Below are 13,112 nucleotides of genomic sequence, written 5' to 3'. Positions count from 1 at the left end.
TTGTGGTTGACAAATCATAATTAAGCTCCTGACTAGGTTTGGACAATCAAATAAAGCATGGTCTAATACCCCTAGTTTATTAAAACATGGTGTGGTGTTACATGTGAACCCTGCCAGTGTCATCATAGACACCAGCTTTCCTTTCCTCTTAGGCTACCTAATTTTTAATCAGTTTTTGGCAGACACTGAAAGACTAGCAATATTCATTTGTTCGTTCATTCAAACCAAAATTGGTTTGAGGTAACAACAAAACAGAACCTGCCTTTCATCAGTGGGAACAATCCACACAGCATCACAACAATATTACGCAATGATAATAATAATAACACAAGTAAATAAAATATAAGCTACAAATTTAAAACCAAGAAACAAAAAGGCATCAGTCTGCACTTTGCTTCTAAGATACCTTGGCAAATAAAGTCTTAACCTTTCACCAAAAATAATGTGATGCTGGTGCTGGATAGATTCCCTTCAAGAAGGTGTTTTAAAGTCAGGGCGTCAATACAAAAAGCTCTTTCCTTTGTAATTCATAACATTCCTCCCCTAAAGAAGGTGCTTGGAGCCTTACCCCTAAACTCCCACATGGACATGGGTTCAGACAGAATCGTTTCATTTCTTTCTTTTAATGAGTGTCACAGACACTCCTCTGCGTGCCAGCTGGGATGTAGGCAGCTCTCTGGATGTTGTTGGGCTTTCAACACCCAACATGCCTGCCCATTGGTCATGCTGGCTGCAAGGGCTGATAGAAGTTGGAGTCCCAAGAACATCTGGATGGCCATAATTTCCTCATCCCTGGGTTAAAAGGCCCTTGGCTTGTGCAGGGAGAAATATGGTAAAGAATGGGGAGGGGGGTAAGGAAGTGGGGGCTTTGAATTGGAGGGGCTTTGAATTGGAGCTATACTGGGAGGCAGGAAGCTGCCATGAGTGGTATTGAGCCCCTGGACCTGCAGTTGCCCATTCTCATCCTAAAAAGTCATGTTTTTTACATGTTACATACTAGGCTCTGGTGGGCAGGGTAGCAGCAATGCAGTGTCCCATTCCTTGATCAGAATTTCACAAAAAGGCCGTTTGCAGGCACTGGAACTCATACTTCCTTTTTGTGGACAGCTCTCTCGAAGGCGAAGTGCATCACAGCACAGAGCAAGCCCTGGCTTTCATAGAGCAGAGGATAACACAAGAAGCCAACAGCTCCCGGCCACTCCGGGGACCTTTCCTCGCCCGACTGGAGCTGATCAGGCGCTTGCGGCACAGAGGCTGCAGTGAAGAACACAAATTGGGTAAGGGCCACTAATGGGATGCCAAATTGAGCCTCACGGGGAGAGGGTGTGAAAGTAGAACCAGGGCTCCGTCCTGGGATTGCCGCAGCTGATGTAAACTCTGCACAAGAATTGCAGAAATCCACCCATGCTTTGGGGAGAGGATTGTTTGTCTTCTATTTTAATCCTTGCCGTGGAGAGGCAGCTTGTGAATGGTAAATATTTAGATGGTAACACACTGGAGCCTCAAGAATTGCTGCAGCACAAGGAACGCTAAAACTAGCTTTGTGTGTGTGTATTATTAGTGCTTTAAGAGTTGTTTCCCTGCTGAGAGTGAAGTAGAATCCCTTCAGTAGTTGGAGAAATAGTTCGTGCAGCACATTCTTCACAAATTGTCAAGTGAGATGTATTTGCATCCCTGCTGCTTTTTTTTTTTAAATTTAAAAATCTAAATGGAAATTTACTGGGCAGATAGTTGGGAGTTCATGTCCTTTTAAAAAGAAGCAAGTAGGGATCTGCAACAAGATGTTGCAGTGTGACCACTCCCACTAATATAGCCTGGAACCTTTAGTATAGTTCAGGACTCTTGACTTAGGTGGGGGATGAGTTTCAGGAGTAGGGAAGGGATAAGAATACTTCTCTCCCCCAACTCCAAGGCCTTTTGCTGTCCCACCTGCCTCAAAGATCTCATAGCTTTATAGTGGGGTGGGGGGCATACAGTTCAGAGATGGACAAGGAATCCTTCCCTCAAACTCCCCACACATACACCAGATATTTGCTATGATATTTACTTTATTTGTTGGTTGCTTGAACAAGTCAAATTCCTCCTTTTTCTTTGCCCCCCCCCTTTTCTTTTGGGAGGATTGTATGGATGGTTCACAACTATTCAGTGTCTCAAACTACAGACTTGAGTTCCACTGCCTTCCTGCCTTCCTTTAGCTTAACTAAATGAAAATATCAGTTTTTTTAAAAATCAGAAACTGCATGACAGGAGCCTGTGAGCTCACAAATTGCTGGTGCCAACTGAGCTTAGAGAGAGAGACAATGGAGGGAGGAGAAAATGCAAATGGCCATAGTTCAGTGGTGGAGCATGTGCTTTGCATGCAGAAGGTCCCAGGTTTAATCCCTGACATCTCCAGGCAAGGCTGGGCATGTCACCAGTCTGATGAAACCTAAAGGAGCAACCGCCTGTCACTGCAGACAAGAGTGAGCAATATGGACCAATAGTATAAGGCAGCTTCCTATGTTCCATCTCTCCCACCCCCAAACCAAAGAGTGTGTGCCAACAGAGGATATGTTAAAAATGAAAACACTCAGTTAAAATTGTAAGCCTTACTCAGAAAATGAAACCTCTGTTCCAACTTGCTATATTCCTCGCATGTTGCCTTCTCAATTGTACACTTGATTTTCCTTCAGTTATTTGGAATCATCTCTGTTTAGCACCTAGCTTCGTAATTCATGATAGTCTTAAATTACTACTGTATTAAATTTCAGAGTGCACCAGGGAGTCATGTCATTTCAGTAAGAGATGCTAAGGTGTAGATATGTCACTTCCCTTCAGTTATCTGTTTTACTGCTGAAAAACATCTTAAATCACTGCTCTTATACTTGTAAGGTGATCCAGAAGAGCTGATGTTCCAATATTTCAAACAATTTGGGGACAAACCCTGCTGCTTTACTGATCTCAAGGTGTTTGTAGATCTCCTCCCACCAACTCAATATACAAAGGTAAGTTTGGTGGTCATTTGTTTGCTGATCTTTTCTCTTCCTTTCTTTTCAGTACACCATGATTGTATTATTTGTTCCAATGATTGAAATATACAATTAAGGCAAAACGTTTTGGGTGCAACTTGGGATTATGCAGAAACTTGAAGGCCTTTGTGCTCCTGCCCCAGCTCAAGGCAATCTGACTAAAGATGCTGTTTTATCTATTTTTTTATCTACTGCTTTTTTCTAGTTTCCCTTTGCTTCCTATGCTGTGCAGGGCAGCGAGGGCCCTGCCCTAATATTCAAAAGACTTTGCTGTCAGGAGTAGCTGTACTGAGTGATTTCAGCAGCTGGAAATCCTGGTGCTCAACTCATTGTTCTTCTAAGCCCCTGTGGCTAGAGGGTTAAATGTGCAAAAGGAAAAACCTGGCCTGTCAGGCTGTAAACAAAACTGCTGAGAACTATGGTCCCAGCACTATTGAGGTTAAGAGGGGTTTTTTGTTGTTGTTCTTTTGCTAGCTCCAATGTGGCTCTCGCCAAAGGTCACTGAGCAATTGAGTGTAATCCAGCAGATGCCATTTCTAAGCAGGTTGTAAACATCAGTACATTAAAACAAATCTTACTTCAAAATATTAGGATAGATGCTGCTGCCTTATACCACTTCAGCAAGAGTCCCCATTGCCCAATATTGATGGCAGCAGCTTTCTAGGATCACAGGTGGAAGGTGACTACCCTGCCCTGAAATCCTAACCTGTTGCCTTATACCTGCTGATGGTCCCTTAATTAAAAGCCTTACGGGAAGGGAAAGCGTCATTGTAACTCCTCGAAAATTTCTCTCCCTCACACACTTGATGCAGGCTTTCCAAGGCAGGAATTTTGGCTTTCCAAGGCAACGTCATGTGTAGGGTTTTGTCACTTAAGAGTGAAATCTGAGATCTGGTGCTGAATTGAATATTGTGAGTTTTTAGAAGTTTTTTTTTTGAAAGTGTGTTTCTCTTAGGACTGCAGGGAGACTCAAGAAGGTGGCAGTGTTTTAGAGGAAGAAGGCACTATATAGCCACTGATTCCCTAGCTCATGCCACTCATCTCACTATTTGTAAGGTATTTTGATGGGAGGTGTAGTCCAAAACACTTGACGGGCAGCAGATTGCACAAGGCTGATGTAGGCATACAACCTGCTTATATATTTTGAAACTTCTGCTGCACATTTATTTTCTTAGCGCATTTTAGCCTTGCTCTTCAGCTGCAGCGGTTCCCTAAATAGTTTAAACAATAATTTAAAAAGTCAATCCCAGTTTACAGGGCTTAGATTATGAAAAATACAAGGACCACCAGCAGCTTTATTTATAACAACGGATGTAAATCTTTCCAAGGCAGCTTACAAGTAACATTTAAAATGTAAATGTTTTCTTGTATAACAATGCAAGAAAACCCCATGCAATAAAAATGACACCCTTCCCTCATAAGAATAATATATTAAGAGCAGCCAAATATAGCCTGCCATAACTGGGCAGGCATTGCCAGACGTTGCATGCCGGAATCAGTTTCTGATATGTAAAGGCACCCCCTGTTTCTACAAAACAGCTTTCCATTCGTTTTCCATTCAGTTCTGCTAACTGTTTAGTCAGCTTTTCCATGTGAGCCAGAGTCCAAACTTTTCGTCTCCAAGCAGACAACTGCAAATTATCCAAACCAAATTTGGAGCAATCGGTAGACGAGCTGCAACCAGTAGAAAGGTGATCGGTTATTTGAGGAGAAGGTCCTTCTGTTCATCCTTAAATTTTGTTGTTCAGGCCAGTTGTGGGGTACATTGAACAGACTGTTTGGTGATCAAGCTTTTCCCCTAGTTTTCAACTGCATTTTTAAAAACCAGAAAACACAATAATCAACACATACAGATTCATTAGAATCCTCCCCATAGGGCAGCTGGTGGTAGATGCAAAAGGAAAAAGAGGTGAGGAAGAAAGAAGAAAAGCAGATTCAGGTGCTAATTCTTAAAGTTTTCATAATGGCCAGGTGGAATGGAAACAGTTGGGGGGGCGGGGAACCAAAGGTAACTGGTCTCAGCAGCACTGATGGGATCTCTCTGCCATCCCTGCTAGGTATTGCAAATCTAACATTTCCTTTTCCCTCCCCCACAGTTCATCAACCAGTTGCTGGGGGTCATCCCCCTGTCTGCACCAGCAGAAGAGAAACTTGCACTACCAGCTAACATCAAAGCTTTGCAGCAACACTTGTGTGTCGTGCAGTTGACAAGGTTGCTCGGCCTCTACCACACCATGGACAAAGCCCAAAAACTGGGAGCCATCCAGGACTTGATGTCACGATATCGACACGGACTGAATTTTGGTAAGGAGGGCTTGAATCTAGCCTAAATGTCAGACCACTTCACTGTTCTTGGGGGAAATCCTAATAACTACTGTACTTTTCCATTTTTTATGATAAAAGAATGTAAAATATATACAAGGGCAATCTCCCCCCTCCCATTTTCTTAATTTTTAGTCCCCCAAAATTATACATGAGAAATATGATATTTCCTCTGCCTCCTACCATGTCATTGCTATTGGCTTACTTAAGCTCCCTGATGCATTTCATCCTTCCTCTGAGGAGTTCTAGAGTAGAGTCCAATGGATTCCTACTTATCTTCAGGGATGGAACTGCATCAGATATCTTACATGGTTTGCTTGGTTTTTAATGGATTTTGCTTTGACAAACTGAAAAAGTTACTTTAGTCAGATAAGCATTATAAGCAGATGTGGTTTAACTGTTTATTAGTTAAATCTTAGGTAAAAGGTCTATGCTGATTTCCAGAAATAAGAAATTGGCTGGCATTCAACTAAGTTTTACTCAAGAGTAGAGCCACTGAACATGACTAAGGTAGGTTCATTAGTTTCAATAGCTCCACTCTTAAGTAAAACTTAGTTAAATACGGCACATAGGGTTCAATTCTAGGCACCCTTAACTGTTAGATTATGTCCCATTGAATTCAGTGGGGCAGACTCCTGTGTAAATATGCAAGAAGTACTGTAGTTACTTGCTAAACAATACCTTTTGTAAGCCAGGTGTTGTTTAAAATGCTAGACCCACAAGTTTTTCAGTTACATTGCTTGACTTTGTTTTTCCATAGGAAAATCTTGTTTGAAAACAGAGTTGCAGTTTTCCGACTACTACTGTCTGCTTGCTGTTCACTTGCTCCTTGACATCTGGCTAGAGGCAGGTATGTCCTTACATGCTCCACTGCATGCATGCAAAGAGAGATTTCAGCCCACAACGGCTCAAGCATTGGTTTGCAGCCGTATGAACAAAAGCCAGTGTGGTTAGAGCAAGCTTCCTCCACCTTGGCCCTCCAGATGTTTTGAGACTACAATTCCCATCATCCCTGACCACTGGTCCTGCTAGATAGGGATCATGGGAGTTGTAGGCCAAAAACATCTGGAGGGCCAAGGTTGAGGAAGCCTGAGTTAGAGTTTTGAACTAAAACCTGGGAGACCAGGGTTCAGATCCCTACTCGGCCCTGAAGCTCACTGTGTGTGACCTTTGGTCACTTGCACTTTTTCTGCGGCTGCTCCCAGATTGTGGGATTCCTTTTCTCATGAAGTTAGGCTAAAACCTCCCTATTCAAACAGGCCTTAGAAAACAAGGGTGCAGACATATTTTTTTTAGGGCAATCAACATTTTAATGCTGCTTCTAAATGTGTTGTACTGTTTCTAACTACCGTATTTTTCGCTCTATAAGATGCACCAGACCACAAGACGCGCCTAGTTTTTGGAGGAGGAAAACAAGAAAAAAATATTCTGAATCTCAGAAGCCAGAACAGCAAGAGGGATCGCTGCGCAAAGCAGCAATCCCTCTTGCTGTTCTGGCTTCTGGGATAGCTGTGCAGCCTGCATTCACTCCATAAGACGCTACTTTTTAGGAGGGAAAAAGTGAGTCTTATTGAGCAAAAAATACAGTACTTTGTTTTTATTACTTTGTATTTGATAATGTTGTAAGGTGCCTTGAATCCCAGCTTGGGAGAAAGGCGTGATATAAAAACATTAAATAATCATAATATTGTGGGGAGCAGTGGGATGTCCAGCATGGGACATGGCCGTGGCTCTTGGATCCTAGCACAAGGAGGGCTTCTCATCCCTGCTTGGCCATCTTTCCTGCCCCTTTCTCTCGTTCAAGGCTTGAGTGTGGTGTTCTTTTCCCAGGTGAGGAGCCGGCTGCCTGGCACTGCTTGACTTTACTAGAAGAAGGGCTGGCTCACAGCCCCTCCAATGCTCAGTTCAAATTGTTGCTCATCCGGATCTACTGCATGCTCGGGGCGTTTGAACCAGTCGTGGAGCTTTACTCCAGCCTCGATGCCAAGCACATACAGCACGACACCATCGGGTGGGTAGTGTGGTGTTGGTGGTAATTGTGGTATCAAGCGATTGGCAGGTGGGAACCCTGTCCACCTGTCAAATTTGATCCTCTTCAGAGCCCAAAAGGTAATGAGGGTGCAGAGCAGCCCTCTCATGGTTACTGTTTTGGTTTTGTTTCTATTACAGTTACTTGCTGACACGCTATGCCACAGCCTTCGGTCACTATGCTGCCGCATCACAATCCTGCAACTTTGCACTCAGGTTTTTCCACTCCAACCAGAAAGATGTAAGTGGCAAAGGGACCCCCAAATGTGTATCCCAGTTCCCCCTCAGAGAACACACGGAATCTCTCCAAAGGGTGTGTCTCTTGCATTTCTGCATAAGCAGGGGATGCATGCCCAGAACATTTTAGTGCTGCAGAGGCAGCAGGAGGGCTGCTCCCAAGGTCATACGTTTCTTGCGATGCAGAAAACCTGTAGCTCCTTGCTTAATTAACGCTGAGGCCATCCTGTGTTCCTTCTTAGACCTCAGAATACATTATTCAAGCCTATAAATATGGTGCATTTGAGAAGATCCCAGAATTCATTGCTTTCAGGAACAGACTAAACTCCTCACTTCACTTTGCACAAGTCCGCACAGAACGGATGTTACTGGACCTCTTACTTGAAGCAAATATGTGAGTATGGAAGAGTTGATTTCTAATCTTCTGAGTGCTTATCCTGGGGGGCCCTCAGGCAGGTTGTGGGGTGGTAAAGCTGAGAGAGATGTTAGCTTGGAGAAGCACTGCTAGCTGTCTCAATTGAGGGACAGGTCCCAGTGGTACTGAAAGATCTCTCGATGAAGCAGAATTCACTGTCTTCCACCCAAAGTGCTGCAGAGTAGTCAGATGTGAGGACCCTGGTGCTCTTCAGCTCAGCCAGTGATTCAGGAAGGTGGGAGTTGTTATATCACTTTCTCAGGTTGAAAAATGCAGCTTTCCCGGGCATAAGATGAATTATTTTTTTGCACAGAGCATTGCATTATAGCAAGGTCAATCTGCTCAAGAGTGCATCATTGCACTGACTGAGTGCTAATGAAGTCTGACCAAAATCCTCTTCAGTTCATCCTAAAAACACCTGACCCAATAATTCTGTATTGCTTTTCATGAACTAGATCAGTTAGTTTGGAAGAAAGTATAAAGTCCATGAGCCTAAGTCCAGAAGAGGATGACATTCCCTGGAATGACCTGCGGGACAACCGAGACCTCACTGTCTTGTTTAATTGGGACCCAAAAGACAGGTAGGTACAAAAACCCGCTGCCGTGGTTGTCATTATCCGAAGGCTACATTTCAGGAATTTGTCCACTAAATTGCAACCTAAAAACGGATTGTCTTCCCTTTTATATATATGCAAACAGTTATATAACATTTAGCCAGCACTTAAATGTGCTTTAACTCTGCCTGGTCCTTGAGATTCCCCCAGGGCACATCCCTCACTGGCCCTTCTCCATGCTCTCCCCAAGTGCTTTTGTCTGGCTGGAATCAAAACTAATAATCAACAGACGATTGTAGGGGATATACTGCACAGGCTTGATTTGTTGTTGTTGTCAAATGAGCTTCACCAGCTTGGGAATGACCAAAGACATTCCTGCAAAAGAAGCTGGAATATAAGGCTTCAGGCAACACCTGAGGTATCCTGGACCCAAGTTGTTCAGGACTTTGTAAATCAATACAGTACAAGAACCTTGAACCTGGCTCTGTAGCAGATGGGTAGCCAGGGCAGCTGTTTTAACAATGGTGTCACATGTTCTCAACCAGAAACTTCCATCAGCAATGTGGCTGCAGCATTCTGCAACAGCTGGAGCTTCCAAGCCACAGCAGCCCCACATAGAGCACATTACAGTAATATAACACCAGATGTAGGCTCTCCAGTACCGCTCCAAGAGAGAAGGGTTTTCTGATGGTAGTAAGTGCGCTTCTACGGACTACAGCAACACTACCCCACCACCCCTCCAGTCTGAATTGATAAGAACTGGGGCAGGCACAACTGAATCAAATCAGGTCCACCTAGATCTTCGGCTTGCTCATCCACAATCAGATTGTGTCTCAGCGTTGGGCTTGCAAGTAGAGCAGGGAAGCTTGAGCTTGTACTTCTGTGTCTCAGTTCTTGGACACCCTCTCCCCTTCTCCCTCCTTCCTTTTTTCTCTCTCTCAGGGGCATTTCTGAAGAACACAAGGAACTCTCCTTGGAGGAAGAGACCATATGGTTGCAGATCCGATCTTTGATGTTGCGGCTCATAAGTGGCCTGCCAGCTCTTGGCCACAACGCCCAGCCAAAGAACTCCGAGAAAACCACGGAAAATGGCGTCTCCTCCAAGATCGACATGATAAGAGCTCTGCTGCGGAAGCTGGATGTTGCAGTGAAGTCTGGAAAGCAGTTCCTTGAGCAGAAAGTTCAGGTACAGCTAAGAGAATCTGTTCCTGATTTCTTTAAAATAGTTTGTGATTATGCCAGGAGACATAAGAGTTGAGATTCTTCTGACGTGCTGGCATAGTGCTTTAATTGGTGAGCTAATTAGCTTTACCAGGAACCAACTCTGCTTTTCTCCTGTATGCAAAAGGTACAATATTTAATTTTCTTGCCCCCTTTTTTTCTTCCCGCCTAGTATCCGGTCCTTGGCCCCCCACCTTCCCGAATGGCTGGTTTCTTCAACAGTGGGAGCTGCCAGTGCCAGACCAGCTTATTTCACCTTGTTAGTGAAATTTATGAATTAGATACTATTGGGTTAGGTAAGTCTTGAAATTCCTGGGGCCAGCAGCCAATTTAGGTGTGTCTGCTGAAGCGGGAGGGAGGCATACATGGGTGTGCTGCTCTTTCAGATCGGTTTGAAGATATTGGCCTCTTGCAAGCTGCTGTTGATGCCAAAGGCTTTTCTTGTGGAATTCTGAGCTTTTTTTTTTTTTTTTTAAAAAAAAAGACCCTAGAGAAAATCCTGATGCTTAAGATTTGAAAAAACCCAATGAATCTCAGCTTGCCATCTGGTTATGAGCCTTCTGGCCATTTTCTTTGGAATTTTCTGCCTTGTTTTCGTACTTTCCTTGACTCGGGTTAAAAATGAAAATTACAATCTGGCAAGGCAGAAGTGGGGAATGTGTGGCCTTCCAGATCTTCTTGGAATCCAGCTCCCATCTGCCTTGGCTAGCATGGCCAATGGTTTGGACTAATGGGAGTTGTAGTTCAGCAATATCTGGACAGCCACAGAGTGTCCATTCTATCTCTTCCATATGGCCCATACCGTGTGCCAGTCCTTGCTCTCCACTTCTTCTTCTTCTTCTTGTTTTGATTTCTTAACCGCCCTTCACTTAAGGTTCCAGGGTGACTTTCAGCCATTAAAAAAGGGCATTAGAAAAGGTTTAAAACTAATTAAGATTCACAGGAATAGGGTATGTCCGAGAAATATATTTAATGATTTTGTAAGAACTGCTTTGCTTTTTGCTTAATTGTGACCAAATATATGTTTCTGTTTTTCATTTTTGGGGTTGGATGTGACCTCCAGGGCCATATAGTTCAACCCCCATAGGGCAGCAAATTTAAGTCTGGTTTTTGTTTTTTTTATTGTGATAGTCTTTTTCTTCTCCAGCGGTTGCTTGTTTTCATTGTATTTTTTCTAAATCTGTCCCTTGATGTAGAGATATATAGATATAGATAGATACAGATAGATAATTTGACTATTTGCATAAGCCATTTGATAACTTTTCTTTATTTTCAGAAGATTCGGCAGCAATTCAAGAGAGAATAGGAAATAGTTTTAAATCATTACTAGAACAACTAACAGGTAAATCTGCTGAAAATCACATTACCAAAAGTTCTAGCCCACAAAATTTACATTAGTCCGTGCTTATCAGTTGTTTCCTTCTTTTCTTAAAATAACAGATCAATTCAATAAATGTAAAGGTGATTTGTTGGAAGTCAGGGAAGGCAGGTTCCAAACCCATCCGAATATTTTAGAAAATCTGGTCTTCTTCGTGGAGGTGAGTAATGAGACCTTTGGAAAGCTGGTCCTGCGCCCCCTTCTGTTGTTGCAAAAACCCATCAGTGTCCCTAACGTGCCTGCGTGACAACCTCTTTTCTCACTCTTGCAGACCATCTCCATTGTTCTGTGGGTATGCAGTTATTCTGACGCCGTCCTCAGGCCCTACAGATCAAGCTTGCAAAAAAAGAAAAAGAAGAAAAAAGAGAGTGTTGTAGCAATGGTAGGAAATCATGTCTTAATTGGAAAAGTTACATCTTGGTTACATCTTTTATGACATTTCCGGGTCACGTCTGGGTTTGGCTCTGTGTGCAATCGCTCACATCATGTTCACGCCTAGAACAGGGGTTTCCTGTAATGAATTAATGGAATTTGCTTAATTGAGGTGTGGTGGTCTTAAGGAAAGATTACACTAAAACCACAGAGAATAGATCTCTTATCTTCAGTTATAAGCTACGGTAGCTAATGGAAACTTCTATGTTTAGTTGTAGCAATGTTCAGAAAGGGTTCCTTTTCTCAGGTGCTAAGATCATCAGGTGGGGGGCCCTTCTTTGTAGCTCCACCTCAGAGGTTTGAGGGGTGGGCACCCAAGAGAGGGCATTCTTTGTGGCAGTCCTTACACACCTGAAACTTTCATTATGTGGCTTCCATTGCATTACTTTTTACCCTGGCCTTTAACACCTGAGGTATATATTTTCAGGACTATTATTAACTAATTTGTTTAAAACTAATTTTTTAATTGCTGTAACCTGCCTTTTGATTTTATGGTGAAGGACAGGTGAGAAATTGGATTAATAATAGCAGCAACAATAATATAGTTTTGATTTGTACTCTATTTATGCCGCTAAGATACAAAAGTAAGGTAAAGGACCCCTGGATGATTAAGTCCAGTCAAAGGCAATTATGGGGTGCGGCACTCATCTCACACTGTGGAGGCCGCCGTTTGTCCACACAGCTTCCTGGGTCGTGTCACCAGCATGACTAAATCACTTCTGGCACCTGGTGGACCATGATAAGTGATAAGAGCACACACAAATGCTGTTTATCTTCCCACTACCTATTTATCTACTTGCACTGGTATGCTTTCAAACTGCTAGGTTTGATGTGTTATATTGTTTTGTTTATCGGTATTGTAATCAAAATAAAACTGTTAATAAATATTTTTTTAAAAAACAACAACTGCTAGGTTTGGCAGAAGCTGGGACAGGACAACAGGAGCTGACCCCGTTGCACAGATTCGAACCGCCGACCTTCCGATCGGCAAGCCCAAGAGGCTCAGTGGTTTAGACCACAGCGCCACCCGTGTCCCTACATTATGTTGCTAAACATACCCATTAAAAAGCACTGCCTCCAAAACAAAAACCTATGATATACTTCTGTGGAGAACATTTCACAGATATTTGGTGGGTCAGGGTGCAACAGCTTTTATTTTTTTCTCTGCAGCCCCCTGTGTTCACCAGCTTTCAGGATTACATTTCCGGTCTCCAGACTCTCATTTCCAATGTGATAGATCATATCAAAGGGCTGGAAATCAATCTAGCTGCGCTTAAACTTGAAGAACTCTCCATAGAGGACAATTTACTGTCGCAGGTAAGAAACTGCTGCTTATACATTGAGTTTCTATGATTTGAGATGACTCGGGATTAAAACAAACCGTGGTTTAGTGTTAGGTGCAGTTGTACTTTGAGACATTTTTTAAAGGTAATTAAAGTATTTAATTACACTTTGCGTAATTTATGGTTTCAGTTTTATGGAACTCCCTTCCAGTTGAGGTCAGATAGATTCTTTCC

At 43.0% G+C, this 13,112-nt stretch overlaps 1 protein-coding gene and 1 long non-coding RNA gene across 5 annotated transcripts in view; one reads left to right on the top strand and one right to left on the bottom strand.

Annotated features, from left to right (window-relative positions):
- The window catches only part of NAA25 (N-alpha-acetyltransferase 25, NatB auxiliary subunit), a 34,379-nt gene that overhangs the window by 18,649 nt on the left and 2,618 nt on the right, over positions 1-13,112 (top strand). For all 4 annotated transcript variants that reach the window (XR_014171266.1, XM_081923237.1, XM_081923239.1 and 1 more), the window contains exons 10-23: positions 1,108-1,277; positions 2,872-2,984; positions 5,105-5,312; positions 6,091-6,180; positions 7,161-7,341; positions 7,500-7,599; positions 7,838-7,989; positions 8,466-8,591; positions 9,507-9,750; positions 9,958-10,081; positions 11,062-11,127; positions 11,226-11,323; positions 11,435-11,545; positions 12,766-12,912. Coding sequence is in view for 3 of the 4 variants with exons in the window: in XM_081923237.1 (XP_081779363.1) it covers positions 1,108-1,277; positions 2,872-2,984; positions 5,105-5,312; positions 6,091-6,180; positions 7,161-7,341; positions 7,500-7,599; positions 7,838-7,989; positions 8,466-8,591; positions 9,507-9,750; positions 9,958-10,081; positions 11,062-11,127; positions 11,226-11,323; positions 11,435-11,545; positions 12,766-12,912 (1,930 nt within the window). In the remaining variant the exon portion in view is untranslated. The remainder of the gene's footprint in view (positions 1-1,107; positions 1,278-2,871; positions 2,985-5,104; positions 5,313-6,090; positions 6,181-7,160; positions 7,342-7,499; positions 7,600-7,837; positions 7,990-8,465; positions 8,592-9,506; positions 9,751-9,957; positions 10,082-11,061; positions 11,128-11,225; positions 11,324-11,434; positions 11,546-12,765; positions 12,913-13,112) is intronic.
- Positions 11,457-12,758, bottom strand: LOC309376693. The gene is made up of 2 exons (XR_014171270.1): positions 12,503-12,758; positions 11,457-12,412 (listed from the first exon to the last, which is right to left on the bottom strand). It is a non-coding gene; the product is annotated as an uncharacterized lncRNA (long non-coding RNA).

Source organism: Podarcis melisellensis (assembly GCF_964234715.1).
Source record: "Podarcis melisellensis genome assembly, chromosome: 8".
NCBI classification, from domain to species: domain Eukaryota; kingdom Metazoa; phylum Chordata; class Lepidosauria; order Squamata; family Lacertidae; genus Podarcis; species Podarcis melisellensis.
The sequence above is the reverse complement of the archived record's forward strand: the minus strand, read 5'-3'. Positions and strand labels throughout refer to the sequence as shown.